The sequence below is a fragment of the Cucumis sativus genome, chromosome 7 (assembly GCF_000004075.3).
Source record: "Cucumis sativus cultivar 9930 chromosome 7, Cucumber_9930_V3, whole genome shotgun sequence".
In the NCBI taxonomy this organism is placed as follows: domain Eukaryota; kingdom Viridiplantae; phylum Streptophyta; class Magnoliopsida; order Cucurbitales; family Cucurbitaceae; genus Cucumis; species Cucumis sativus.
Genome location: NC_026661.2, coordinates 1,437,616 through 1,452,162, shown reverse-complemented (window position 1 = coordinate 1,452,162; position 14,547 = coordinate 1,437,616). Strand labels below are relative to the sequence as shown.

The following is a 14,547-nucleotide window of genomic DNA, read 5'->3' as shown; positions in this document are numbered from 1 at the left end:
GAAGATAAAAAGAGTCCATCTTATGCTCCTTTCAATACCAAATAAGGTACAATATAATCAAATGATAAAGAGAAACTGTTTATCCATAAACTATTGGTTACGACTTCAACAATATAACTAATAAAAACAACAAACACCCATGGGGAGAAGAAAAAGGAGAGAAAAATGCTAATTCTTGAAGTAGAGGCAAATGAATTAAAGCAAGGCCGAAGCCTCATTGTTATTACTACAACAAGATTATTACCACAGACTGATGGCACAACAAATTATTACAATCATCAACAGCACTTCAAACTGTTCAAGACATTATAGATCAAAATCAAATTCACATCCCATCTCATATATCTCTTCTAATCCAGTTCATCCATTCCCATGATGTCGTGCCACGAAGAGATTTATTGAAACTTGACTTATTAACGCTAGAAAAGAAAGGGGGGGGAGAGAGAAAAGAAAACTAAAAGATGGCTATTTTGTGATAAATATAGAACAACAAGAATCTACGTACATTGTGATTATCTCTCTATAACAACATATAAGAAGGGAATTATACTTTTCTTACTGAATGAGGAGAAGACTAAGAGCCAGAACGTGTGTAATGGCGACGAGATAGGCCAAGTTCAGACCTTGTGAACCTGTCCTCGAAGCGCCGTTTCCATTATCTGCATAAACATGGGAACAATCAGATTCCAGATGATAAGTGTAGCAAACGAGAAGTGTTTAAACCAAAAGCTTTGAGTAGCGTGGTGGTGTGGGGGCTTAGTTTTCTGTAGAGTTTTCATATTGTTCTTCCTCTTTGGTTACTCATTATAAATGAAGGATTGGTGTTTAATTCATGAAGTCTTAAAAATTTTATATTGATGTCGAACTCTACGATTTACGGGTTTATTTTGATGTGTGATCATGCGTTTTTAAGAGTGCTTCTCGACTAAACCCTTACACCAAAAGCACTCTACAGCTATTTTCTCACATAACACTTTAGTTTAATGTCCAAGTCCAAGGGTAAAAAACGAAAAATTTCCAAGTCAAATGTTATAATTTTAAACTACCCCTTGAAGAGTATTTTATGTAATTAGAGTCGAACTGAAATGCATTAATTAGAGTCAACGGAGCTCACCTGAAGGTCCAGGGCAAGTGTTGAGAGTGGAAATATTAGTGAAGATGGTTTGCTTAGAGAAGCCAGCATAGGCACAAGTAGTGGTGTTGCAATCAGAAGCTGTTGAGTTACCAAGGAGTAAATTGCTACCTTCACATGCCATGGTTGGGCATGATGACCAATTAGATGATTTCACTGAGGATGGCTTCAACGGTGATGGCTTACAGTCAAGACTGACAAAAAGAGGAGCAAAACGAAACAAAAAAGTAAGCTCACTTGCTCAACCTCTAACAAGTTCTCAAAGAACAAATTATTCACTGTGGCACTTACATCCAGTTTTTTGCAGCATCACACTGACACAACACACAGTTGTTCGCCGTGTAATCGTACGTATCGTTCGAGAGAAGGAACGGGAAGTCTAAAGAGTCTTGCCTGATCACTGATGAACAAGCTGCAAATAGAAATCAGAACAGTTAATTAACTTTATGATAATAGCATTTGTTAAAGAAACATAAAGAATTTTCAGTGATGTGGTAATTTATGACAAAACTACGGAAAAAAGTGTATTTCCTTTGATGACTGGTGAACTCAAACAATTTCCTCTCATGATCCTGTTAAAGGAACGGCATAATATTCTAGCATATTGACAAGGACAATAGAATATCTAGCAGCAGTTTGACGAGAAAGTTAATAGTATGTTGTGTGATGATCATGAACAACGGTTAGCTATTATACAACAAATCTCTTCCCAAAACCTGCCAGCTCCTCTAAAAAGTCCTAATATTCCTCTCAAGCCATGAGTCCCATAAAATTGCAAAAAGAACTAGCAGACGAAATATGAAAAGACGGAATGTAATTGATATCGTCTATCGTATAATAATGGTCTTGTACAATAAGCATAACTAACAAGGAGAACCTCTTAAATCGAGTAATCGAAATGGAAGCTCTAGGTGATATGATCCAAGAGTTTACCAACAGGTCATAACTACAACCCCAACAAGAAGAGTGCACCACTCTCACAAATGGTCTACTTTTAAGGACGTGTCTCTTATTTGGGTGGATAGGTTACTATCTACTAACGTTATTCTTCACAAGCAATCAAGAGCTTTTAGTGACTGGTCAAATAAATAAATAAAGCAACTTCTAAATCCACTCATCAAAAGAAAAAAAAAGGAAGCCCCATCCCACCCACCACTCCGCTCTATGTTTTTAATCGGTTGACATCGACTTTTCTCTACCACCTTGGCTTATATATATAGATATATTTCTTTGTCCATTTTCTCTCTCTTCATTGACTAAATACCAAAATTAACCCACCACCAATTGCTTCTCTTCAAGAACCAAACCTCCCTCTAAATTAAAAAGAAAGAAAACTATTCAAGGAAGCTTACAGATGTAGTTGTCTCTTAGTCTCGTTAAATTTAAATTTAAAAATTTATATGCTACGTACAAATTGAGAGTGCTTTTATAATTTCTCTTTTATATCCAACTCCAGTAGTGCAAAATGCTAGCCATATTGTAGCAGCCTTTTCAAATATTCTCTAGTAATAATGAGGGACGACATCAGCTATATGGAAGTAGCGAGGAAGGCATGAGCAACTCAGAGCGACATCGAACTGTCTGCTAATATAAAACAACTAAAACTACGTATTATCTCAGGCATCATTAATTAATTAAGTACTCAAAAGTCAAGTGCAGTCATTGTCCCAAATTCAACAGGAGAACAAAGAAATCCTTAATATTAGGATCTACAGTACAAACTTAGATCATTAAAGATTCTACAAACTTGTATATGAATAAAATTAAGTGTCCTGAGGTTGACCAATGGACATGACTAAATAGTTCTTAGATTTTAGTGTAGACTGAGAATTGAGAAGTGTTTGATGTTTTTCTCCAGCCTTATTTTATATTATTTTGGAACACAGAATTACAAATATGTGAGAGATGGGGATCTGAACCTCAAACCATCCTAAAAACTATTGATATTTTTCCTTGGAAAAATAGGCAAAGAGTTTAGGCAAATCTTTTACCTTCTTTAGCACACACATATACATACTTTTAATTCTCAAATTCTTTAACATATGTTAACAAAAAAAGAAAAAAAAAGTTAAAAAAGAGCCAACCATATTTGGTTGTTCTTAAATACAGTAAATGAACCAAAATACTTACAAAATTTTAAATTACAACAATGATAAACATAGATAGCAGTTTTGTTATTTACATTCATTTGGCTTAATTATGGATGTGTATATATATTTTAATTTATGGCAACTTTCATTGTTCCATTTTTATTTTTGGAAACATCTTAAAATTTTAGGAAACAAAAAGATATAGTTTTAGAAACCTTTCTGTTTCTAAAACAAAAGACATCAATAAAAGAAAATAGTTTTTGAAAATTAGTTAGAATTTCTAATTACTTCAAAACCATTTTTTGGACTAAATTACGAAGGAAAAAAATACACTCCATCTTTGCTTTTGTTTAGTGTTCTTTTCACTCTCAACCTTTCTTAAAAGTTTTGGCAAAATTCAATATATATAATATTTAAGTTTCAATTTTCATTCCATGTTACTATCACACATGGATATAGATCTCAACATAATTTCTACTTTAAGATTAGTTTCGTAACTTTTATGAAATGTCAAAATTAATATGGTAACTTTTTGAAATAATAGGAAGTTTTTGAAAAATAATAATAATAAAGTTCGTGTTTTTTTAGTTTGAATCAGTGTTAAAAAGAACTTATAGTAATTGTAATAATTAGATCCATAATTTCAAAGGTTGTTTTTGGGATTTACCAAAAATCATATCCAACCTAACAAGAACCCAAAAAAAAGTAGTAAAGGCAGACTTTACTTCTTTCACTTTAAAGTCTAATCAAAGTTGAGAAATAAATTTGGATGAGCAATGGAAACATTATAGAGCGAAACGAATGTAGAACTCATCCAATTTAACCCTAAAATGTGTTGAATCAAAGAAGACGAAAAAAGAGAGGAAGGAGGAGGAGAAAACCTTTAAGAGGAATGTCAAGAACTTGTGAAGCTTGAAGACCTTTTGGATCTGCAATTCCATTCAGCTTCAATATCGTCTCCTCCGACACATTATACCTTCCGGCAATCGCCGAAATGGAGCTTCCCATTTCCACCAAATGTCCGTAATGAACGACTCTGTTTCCATCCACTTCATCGCAGCTACACGGCAGCGGAATCCACAGCTCTTGCCCTACGTCAATTTTACGTGGATCAGGAATTTCATTCGCAATCTGAATTTGAAGGAACGTGACGAGTCTCGCGAAAGTGACTTCCGCGATTTTGTCGAGCGAATCACCGCTTTGGACTGTATAAATCGGACGTTTATCAGAGAGACCAGTCCCGTTGTTGCACTTGCAGTTGAATGGAATCTTGATCTTACGAGAGGCCGGTAAGGAAAAATTCGACAAGGTGTTGGCCGGAAGGTTGTTGGCGCCAAGGAGGGAGAGGAGGTGTTTGACCTGGAAGAGTTTCTGCACGGCGCCAATGGTGGTGGCGTTTGGGGAAATGTAGTCGATCAGAGAGTGGCATTTGGAGGTGGAGCTGCAGTTGAAGCGCGGTGGTGTTTGAGCAAGGGAAAGGGTGGCGATGGCGGAGAAAACGAGTAGTGTGAAAAGTATGGTTCTTGTAGGTGGGGAAGCCATTATTGTTGTGTTTGTATTGTTGGAAATAGGAAGGTTTTGTTGGGGTATTATCAACGGGGGGATTGAAGTTTAGGGGAAACGCGGTTTAGGAGTGGGAAAACTGGAAAAGTCGAAGGGAAATGGTGAGCGTGGGTTAAGGATATGGACTTTAGAGGGAGAAATTCAAATGTTAGTGGAGAAAGAAGAAGAACTTAAAGAAGCCGCCATTGAAGAGTCTATGGAAGCTTTTTTATGTTGTCTGTGACGTGTGAGAAATTTCTCAACAAATTTGGATTAGAATTCTCCTAATAATTAAGTTCATTTTAGGTTTGTTAAATTTTGGTTCATTTGGTAGGTTAGAAAATTTTAGAAAATATAGAGACTAAAATTGAATAAACTTAGGTGTCACACGAGTTCGAGTTAGAGGGAGTATTACAGGAAGAAAAGTCCTAGGCATGTGAGAGTACTATTCTATAATGAAATAATTGGGAAGTGAGGGTGAACGAAATGACAAAATCAAAAGGTTATATATCCTTATCTTCGAAAGAATCTTGGTCAATTAATATTTCGACTAATAAATTCGTATGTAAAGACTTCATATAATTTGTTGACATTAATGGTATGATTTCTTTGCAGCTAAGTGGTTTAGAGTGTGTTTGGTAGTGATTTAGAAAAAAAAAACATTTAGGTACAATTGATTTTGTAGAATTGATTTCTAAATATTTGATAACAAATTTTTTAAATTGATTTTCATATATTTAAATTTGATTTTCCAAGAGTGATTTTCAAACTGTTAAGTTACTAAAAATAGTATTTTAAGTATTTCAAAACCTATATAGAATAAGGTGGTGATTCTCCGTTAATCACTTTTCTATAACCTCTAGAGAAGTGATGCTTCAAAAATCAATCTTAAGTGAATTCTTATTTTTCTAAAATCACTTTTTTTAGGTTGTCAAACACCAAATTTTTTTGTAAAAGTGATTTTGTCTATGTCAAAATCACTACCAAACACACACATTAAAATCAATGCATGACTTTGAAAACGTCAAAATCAATCAACTTTAGAAAAATTAAGAGTTTAATAGACTCAAGGATCATAAAGTATTGGTCAAATGAAACCGTAGAAAGGATTGTAAAATAAATACACTTAATAAAAATAAATCAATACAATTATTAGTTTAGAGTTTTAACCGATACAATACTCAAACTTAAAAAATGTGTAAGTTGATATTTGTCTTAATTTCTTTAGTGAAAGTATCATTTACTTAAATAGTTAGTATTTATAATTGTCCTAATTAACCTTTAAACGGTCAAATTGTGCTTAACTCAATCGAAGTTAGAGATAATTAACTCAAAATTTAAATTTTATAATATTACTTATTTTTATTTAATTTTTAATTTTCTCTAATCTTTTTAATTAACATGCTATATTATTTATTTTAACAATAGTACACCTTATATTTTAGGTTTTAAAGACTTGTTCACACACTCAAATACTAATCAAATAAATGACCATGTCATATCATGTCACGCCATATTTTGTAAATGAAATCAAAATATTTGAAACAATATGTAAGTAATATTGGCTTAACTCAATGATAATTAATATTTTTGGATATTTATTAAATTTGAAAATTTAAAACTAAAAAGTCATAAATACAAAATAAAGTAGAAGCCAAAATTGGAAGCCTAACAAAAGATGAAGTTGGAATTTAACATTTTTATCCCATAAATTCAACACTATAATAACTACTATGAGAAATGTCTCTTTCCCTATTTGTTTTATTTTTGTTTTGTTTATTTTGACATATCTCTTTCATAGATTATTAGAAAAGTCCACAAATAATAATATATCATATTTGTTTTAATTTATAATCTTAGTCTTTTAATAAATTATGTTTGAAATAAAATATTTTTTCATATATATATATATATATATATATATTAATTAAAATAAACTTATGTTCTTCATATTTTTGTTATTTTCATTTGACTAAATTAAACTATGTTTTTTTAAGGAGAATTTAAAGGTCAGTAAAGAAATATACTTAACAAATGCCATTTAAATGAGGGAGAATTTGTGTTATGAATAGTACGAAAAAAAATATAAAACTATTTACAAATTATACGAAAATTTAAAAAAAAAACGTAGAGTTTGATAAATTTTGTTACAAGTTTGGATAATTTATATTTTAAAAAATATTCCTTAACTATATACACATAACTTTGAATAAGTCTAAATTGTCAATTAAATACCTTTTTAATATGGCTAATTTAAAATTACTAATTTTAGGTAGTCTGTGGTTTGTAATTTTAGTTAAACTATTTCCAATTACATTTTTGAAATCCGACTTTCATATTATAGGGTTTTTTTAATAAATGGTTTGATATTTTTATTTTACTAACTAAGAATGCAAACAAAACAATCTACGTAACTTATTATTCATTTTGTTTTTAGATAATTAAGTTAGAAAATATAGATGAATTTAAAGTGTTGATCTAATGTAAGTTAATAAAAAATTAAATAATAAAGTTGCCAATTTGTAAATATAGTAAAATATTATAATATTTTTTATATTTAAAGTGATTTTTTTGTTATATTCACTTTAATAATAATATTCTAACTCGATATAGTATTTTCATTTTAGTGTTAAAATCAATTATTGAAAAAAGGAGAGATATTTTTCTATAAAATTACATTTTTAGTCTCGAAAAGTTTAAGAAATTAAAGTAATTTAGAAGATTATGTCTTTAATTTTGAGAGCTTTAATATTTAAAGTTGATTTCTATTTGATTTAAATAGAACACTATAGTCTCGAGGTTTGAGAAATGGTTCTACGTGGTCTCCAGGAGGACTACTTTGACCGTTAGTTTATTTTCTTCAACCTTCGGCGATAGTCGAAAAGTAAAGAAGGAGGATTATCACCGTCAAAAGAGATTGAGGAGCTTCGAAAACGATCTTCTTCCTGCATTAATTATCTTTTCCCTCTTTTTCACTTAAGTTATTTCTTACTTACGTTTTATTATTCAACACAATAAAGTCGTTTAGATCCAATCATCTAATTTTTTTTTAATTGTTTCAATTTAAATTTCACCCATCACTCACTAAAATATGATGTTATGAGGTTTTGGTTAACTAAATAGAATCACACAATCAAGAGCCAATGTTACATATCTTTTTCCATATCCAAAGTTCAAGAGAGGTAGAAAGAGAGATGCATATGGTTGTTAGAGTTGTAATTTTGAAACCGAGAAAAACGAACAAATCCCTTATAAGGATACAATTTGTATGAAGTTTTGTTTAGCGTCAAAGGCAATGGATAACATGAATGAGTCGAAACAACATGATTAATATGAAGTTGAAATTGATTTTGTGAAAATTGGAGCAGTGGTTAGTAGTTTGAAAGAGAACTTCATAACTGTGACCAAAGGTTCGTTAAAGGAGACATCATTTAGAAAAATATTCAAATTTTCAAATCACATGCCCAAACTCATTCTTTAACCGTCACATCATTTTTTAAAAATAGTCCCTAGGACTATTTTGAACTATTTCTCAGACCGATAAACAAAGTGTTCGTTTTGAGACTTCAGAGACCAAATATACATCAACTCTAAACCTATGGGCATTCATTCAAACTGTAAAAATCAAACCGAAATAACTATAAAGCTCAATAAACTCTGAAATAAATATAGACCAAATATACATCAACTTCAAAATGTACCTCGCCCTGAGTATAGAAGTACCATGCATACAAAAAACACAAGTAAAAGAAAAATAACTATGGAGCGCAATAAACATTTATATTTAGCAAGAGAAAAGTATTCAAAAAGAGGTTAAATTACTAAAAAAAAAATAAAGCGCATTTGAAGATTGTAGTTTGGGTGAAAAATAACCCTAAACTTAGAATCAAAATATGACATGAAAGATCGGGGTAACTAGTTTGAGCTCTCCACAATCCGTGATTGAGGTAAGCCTAAAAATTAAAAAATGCTCTTAAACTTTAAAAAGTATTAGATGAAAACCATTAAATTTTATTTTATATATACTCTTAAACTTAAAAAAGTTTAAAAATCTTTTCATCGATCCAAAATTTTGCACGAACTTTCTCACCAAACAAAATAAAAACCAAGATTCAAGGTTAAAACGTAAAACATAATATTCCATAAAATCTAAAAAAATTACAAAATAAAAATTTCTCATTGAAACACACTAAAACACTAATTAGTCAAATAAAAAAAATATATTTGATTTTTGACCTACACTAAACTTTTGAAAACACTCTCAGACTTTCAACAGTGTTCTCAATCAAATTACTCTTAAACTTGAAAAACGAAATTAAAAAAAATACCATTGTTGTTATATAACCGTTAATATCATATTACTTTTTAATTTTCTTCTCTTTTCTTCCCTTTCTTCTTCAATAAAAATAAATAAATAAATAAACGACCCACTTTAATAAGGTATACCGACTCTAATAAGAATAAGAAAAATAATGAAAACACCAACAAATTAAATGTTTTAACAAAGTTTTATATTAAAAATTGAATGTATATTTATAATCAAATGTATCTTTTTATTGGACTAATTATTGTTTTAATCTGTTTTGGCTTTTAACGTTTTAACTTAAAATTTTTGTTTTTATTTTGGATGTCGAAAGTAGATTTTACCCTTTTTCTTAAATTAAGGGACAAGAACACTATTTTTTAAACAAAAATTTAATGACTACAGTTTTATATGCACTTTTTTTAAACCTATAAAAATGTACGTGGTTAAGCATTATATAAAAATGATCAATTAAACCAACAAAATTTTACTTGGATAAAATAACCTTTGTCAATTGTTCATACAATCAATTCTAATCACTCATCCCCTCAATGTTACATAGATTTGAAGAGATCTGCACACCAAAGAGAGTGCTTTTCTCTCATATTCCTCCCCAATAGTGAAACGTCACCGTTCGTTCTCTGCGTTGCATTTGTGTCACAAAACCAATTCAGTTGATAAACAATAGTTGGTTTGGAACATATTTTTAAACATTTCAAAACATCCAACAAAAACTTAAGCTGATGTATATAGCAAAACCATAAAGCTCATTACAGAACTAAAAAGCACAAGATTAAAACTCCTTAATGAAGAGGAGATGTATGTATGTGTTCAAATGAAGGGTTTTTGTGCAAAAATTGAAGCTTGCTTAACAAAACTAATACTCCACTCCAATGGCATTCAATAATCTATGTAGCTACACGATTTTTCATCCCATCCCCGAAAGGAGATTCCTACTCACCCGCCATGCATCCTCGATAGTTACTGACAGAATAATTGGGCTACAGGGCAGGAACCTGGTTTTTTAGGGCAAATGCAGTTTATTGACTAGTTACTGACAAGTATCACTTATTGTCCAATAGCTGCAGCACTGACTCCGCGAAGCTTTGTTGTTTACGTTCTCGGTATTTTGGGCTCGGACGGGAGTGCTTCAAATATCCATCCCATGGAACCTTCTTAAGACCTGCTCGAGCACATATTATGTCCCTGACCCTGATAAATAAAATAACAAGTCAAATTAGAGCAGCCCAAAGGCCAGTTGAACAAGAAAAGTTAAATGGAGAGATTTGATGCCGATAGAAACAGAAGAGCTTCAATAGAATTGCAAGTAGGAAATAAGGTTACCTTTCTGCAAACTCAATGGGTGTTTCTCCAGGCTTCAAAACTTGGGGCTCCAGGTACCAAACATCACAAACAACAGCCCAAGAGGTCATGAGCTGCAGCAGATGCATAGTGAACGACTGCCTGAAAAATGGTACATGGCTTGAGAATCATCTACCTGATATAACAACCATATGCAATAACACTAACATTGATAGGCAATTACTCTAAAATGTGGCAAATTCAGTGACAATCAATTATCATTCCAGCCAAAAAGTGCAAATACACAAAGTTATTCATAAAGAAAACACCAGGATAATGGATCAAAACGATCCAGCAAAGGAAAGATGCTTGTTTTGAAATATTCATTGAATTCTTTCCAACCAAAGTTAAGCAAGAAGAACTTAGCCACGTTAATCCATAGCAAACCCAGGTCTAAGCATATTTGAAACGAACCCAGGTCTAAGCATCTCCTGATGGCAAACTTTCACAAACCCCATGATGACCAAAACCTTTTCTTTTGAGCATAAGCATACTAGCTAAGCTATCAGGATCTGTGTTTTCTTTAGCGTGGTATCAGTATTTTAATTTTTTTTAAATTTTAATTTAATTCTCTGAAAGTTGCATAGAATGATAGTTTTCTGTTTATGCTTCATTCTATTTGTCGTACATAATTATCAACATATAGCAAATTAGGTTATCAAGCATAAACAATAACATTTATTATTGCACACAAGCATCATTTTCAAAAACAAAATACAGTTTCGTTCATGTCTTTGAAGTTGCCTAAACAAAAAAATTGTCAAACACGTTTTTAGAAATTTGAAAAATATTTTCAGCCACTTACCTCAAATATCAAACAGGAATAAAGTTTCAATCAACAAAAACTAATCAAATAACACATGTAATATTCCTCCACAAAAAGCTCCTTACTTCCTGCTGTTCCAAAAAGCATCAACGAAAATTTTATTGTATTTGATTGCAATTGGGCAAACAGAGCATCCAAGTTCAAATGCACCCTGAAATCATATAGTAAACCAAATAACTAAAAAAGCCAATCTCAACAAACTAGACAAAGCAAAAACTGGATTGATAAATAGCCTATTGAACTTGAGCAATACCTTCTTGAACATAACAGAGTAGTGGTTATTTACACAAGTTCCTTCAGGAAATATAAGAAGAGGATTGTTGTCAGCCCCTTGAACGTGGTCATTTAACCTAAAATGAAGAAGTTTAATAATCATTCCACTAAAACCCAGTATTTATTGTAATTCTTGTGCTCTTGTTGTATGGCGACACTTACTTCTTTGCTACAATTTCACGGTCCTTCAACTCTGTACGGTTGAACCATATACATCCTATACTCTCCAATATAGTGCTTTGCAACAGTCCTTCAACGACATATAAAATAAAGTAAGTTACAATATGAAGATCATTATGACCTTTCCTGATTACATTATATCTACCATTCGCAATTGTAATAACTAATAACTATTAGAAATGAAGACAAACATCTCTACTGATTATTAATATCAAGACCGTCTCTCTCAAACTTCAATTACTCCAGGCTTACTCCTACAACCTAAATATGCAGTTCACATTTTTCATATTAAATACACTCACCAACCCACCCAGGATGTTTTTGCATAATAACAGCAAAGGCAGTCATTTGCTCCAAGACTATGAAATCAATCATGGAAGTGTGGTTGGCCACGAAAACCTACACAACAAGGAAATGGACAGAAAAACAATATATCACCGAGAATGATGCTCAACGTCTTGAAAAGGGAAAATATGATAATATATGGGCCAAATGTAACCTAAAATCCCAAATACCTGTTTTGGTCTGATGCTAGGCCGTGGCCCATGATACTTAACAACTCCAGTCCAAGATGCAACAAAGAAGCTGCAAATCAACTCCACCAAAAACCTCTAACAAGGAAACATATAATCATTACACAGAAAAAATCTAAACTATCATGCTAATAAGTACGGAAAAATATATGACTAGGCAAGAAATTTTGAGGGTAGGAGATCAAACAATTGGCTGTCCAAATGTTAATTAATAAGTGTCTCATCCATTAAGCTATGCTCAAACTAGTACACAAGATGTATAATTAGAACACACAAGAGATATAATTAAACATTCACACCTCTAACTTAGCTCTCAGTTTAGGATGCCCTTTCAGAAGGAGATTCACTGGAATGAACGTTGAAAGGAAAATTATCCATCCTATCGTCAATATGAGAACCCTGCACCATTGGGTCAACAAAACATAGACAAAAAAATGAAAGTTAGTTCATATAACTAGAACTGACCATGTCATTATCAGACCAATGCTGCGTGTAAAAGCCTAACTAATCGATGAAGGTAAATTAAATATTATATCATCAAATACTCCGCCCGTATGATAGTAATTAGGGAGGAAATAACATTGCATAAGTTTAAATATAGGATCCTAAATCACCTACTGTGATGTCAAATTAAATCACCGATGAGACTCAAATGCTAAAGTTGATGGGTGAAGTACATAACACAAAACAAACTAACCTTGCCGGGAAGAGAAACAAATACCGAATCACCACTCCACAGCACCACAAAGGGAACAAATAAATATTCCAATTCCATGGCTCTGGTGGGTTTGATTTGAAACACCTTGTAAACGAATCCTACACATTTATCATCACAACAAAAAATTAACAACAAAAATTTCTAAAAATAAATGGAGGGGAGCTATCAGCTCTCAAAGAATTCACTTCCAGGACAAAAAGGAAAAAAGCAATCAGCCCCCTGAAAACAACCAAAGGACATAGGAATTGCAAACAACGAAAAGGGAAAGCTTACATCAACAATAGCACCAGCAGCCTCGGTAAGGGTCGGCGAAATATCGAGCAAATCACGACTAATGACCAAAAACAAATTAATAAGCTAATCAAATCTCTCGAAAACGGCAATCGAAGGAATCGGGGCGACATGATAAGAGAAGAAAAAACTCAAAGCAATATGAAATTGAAGAAACATAGAGAAAAATGGAGATTACAGGCGAAGCTTGGCAGTGGGTTGTTGGATAGAGGATCCGGAAGGCAAGTAATCTTCGATATTGGGTCGATCTAAGTCCAATTCAGAGGCGGAGGATTTGAGAAGAGCAGCACCACTCATAATTGGTGGCTTTGAGAATATGATTGAAATCTGGATGTGGGTCTCTTCCTATTTGCTCTGCCTCTTCTTGTTGTTGTTGCTGGTGTTTGATTGTGAGGCTTGAGATTCGGGTTTGGTTTTGTATTGTGAGTAGTGTATTGTGTGTTCGTCCGGTGGTTTCAGTTACTCGTAATGTATTTCTCAACACACGCACAAATTTGATGGGACCTCTTCCTGTCTTCCCCCCTATGTATTTATTTCCCCTTCCACACTTGTCACCTACTTTCCTACGTCCCTTTCTTTTACGTTCCCGGCTCTTCCTATACAACGATTTAAACCTTAAACTTTAAGAAAGAATATAATCAAGGTAGAGTTGATAGAAAATATACTATAAAATTTTGAAGCATTAGAAAGGTAAAATAAATGATCGTGTACGATTAACTCTCATGACTCTACTTTTGTTTGCCTCATCAACAACAAAAACAATCTTATTATGTACATGTATTGAATTAGTGTAGAAAATATAGAGATCAAGGAGTAGTAGGGGAAGCAATAAAAGAAGTAACAAGTGGAAATAGAGAAAACCTAAACATAAAAAACGAGAGTAGCGACAGTGAGATTTAATATGCATGTATAAAGTGATCCGTCTTTATAATTTCATATTGATATGACGTAAATAAAATGTCAACAATATAATATAATAATATATATATGTATATAAGTTTTAAAAAGTGAAACATGTTTCATTTTGGGTCCAAATTCTATGTCATGCACAAAAAATGTAATATTAAGTGTGTAGTAAGTCATTTTTGTGTTGTGAACATGAACAAGTAAACTAAACTAACTTCCAAAATTAAAAATATTTTTAACAAAATTTATAATGTAGGGAGAACATAATTCTCAATGCTATTAGAATTTGCAAATATAAAATTGGTCAAGTACTATTAAAACTAAAAGATTAGAAGTTAAAAAACTGAAAGAGAAATTGGGAATTAATAATGCACTAAAGGAATCTAATTAA

General features: G+C 32.0%; 2 protein-coding genes across 2 annotated transcripts; both read right to left on the bottom strand.

The window, feature by feature from the left end:
* Positions 1-160: 160 nt before the first annotated feature.
* Positions 161-5,068, bottom strand: LOC101211557 (lysM domain-containing GPI-anchored protein 2). The gene is made up of 4 exons (XM_004153776.3): positions 4,104-5,068; positions 1,424-1,544; positions 1,115-1,326; positions 161-659 (listed from the first exon to the last, which is right to left on the bottom strand). Exons 1-4 carry the CDS (start codon positions 4,762-4,764, stop codon positions 556-558), a joined length of 1,098 nt encoding a protein of 365 aa, XP_004153824.1. The 5' UTR covers positions 4,765-5,068; the 3' UTR covers positions 161-555.
* Positions 5,069-9,741: 4,673 nt separating this feature from the next.
* On the bottom strand, positions 9,742-13,773 carry LOC101211796 (glycerol-3-phosphate acyltransferase 9). The gene is made up of 11 exons (XM_004153777.3): positions 13,429-13,773; positions 13,233-13,290; positions 12,939-13,057; positions 12,541-12,640; positions 12,224-12,319; positions 12,011-12,107; positions 11,691-11,778; positions 11,509-11,605; positions 11,321-11,406; positions 10,412-10,531; positions 9,742-10,279 (listed from the first exon to the last, which is right to left on the bottom strand). Exons 1-11 carry the CDS (start codon positions 13,545-13,547, stop codon positions 10,132-10,134), a joined length of 1,128 nt encoding a protein of 375 aa, XP_004153825.1. The 5' UTR covers positions 13,548-13,773; the 3' UTR covers positions 9,742-10,131.
* Positions 13,774-14,547: the final 774 nt, after the last annotated feature.

Coding starts and splice junctions, on each gene's coding strand:
- LOC101211557 (XM_004153776.3), bottom strand. CDS start 4,764: ATGGCTTCCCCACCTACAAGAACCATACTTTTCACACTACTCGTTTTC. Junction 1,545..4,103: donor TCTTGACATTCCTCTTAAAG/GTTTTCTCCTCC, acceptor TTCTATTTGCAG/CTTGTTCATCAGTGATCAGG. Junction 660..1,114: donor CACTTGCCCTGGACCTTCAG/GTGAGCTCCGTT, acceptor ATGTTTATGCAG/ATAATGGAAACGGCGCTTCG.
- LOC101211796 (XM_004153777.3), bottom strand. CDS start 13,547: ATGAGTGGTGCTGCTCTTCTCAAATCCTCCGCCTCTGAATTGGACTTA. Junction 12,108..12,223: donor CTAGCATCAGACCAAAACAG/GTATTTGGGATT, acceptor CTTGTTGTGTAG/GTTTTCGTGGCCAACCACAC. Junction 11,407..11,508: donor ACTCTGTTATGTTCAAGAAG/GTATTGCTCAAG, acceptor ATATGATTTCAG/GGTGCATTTGAACTTGGATG.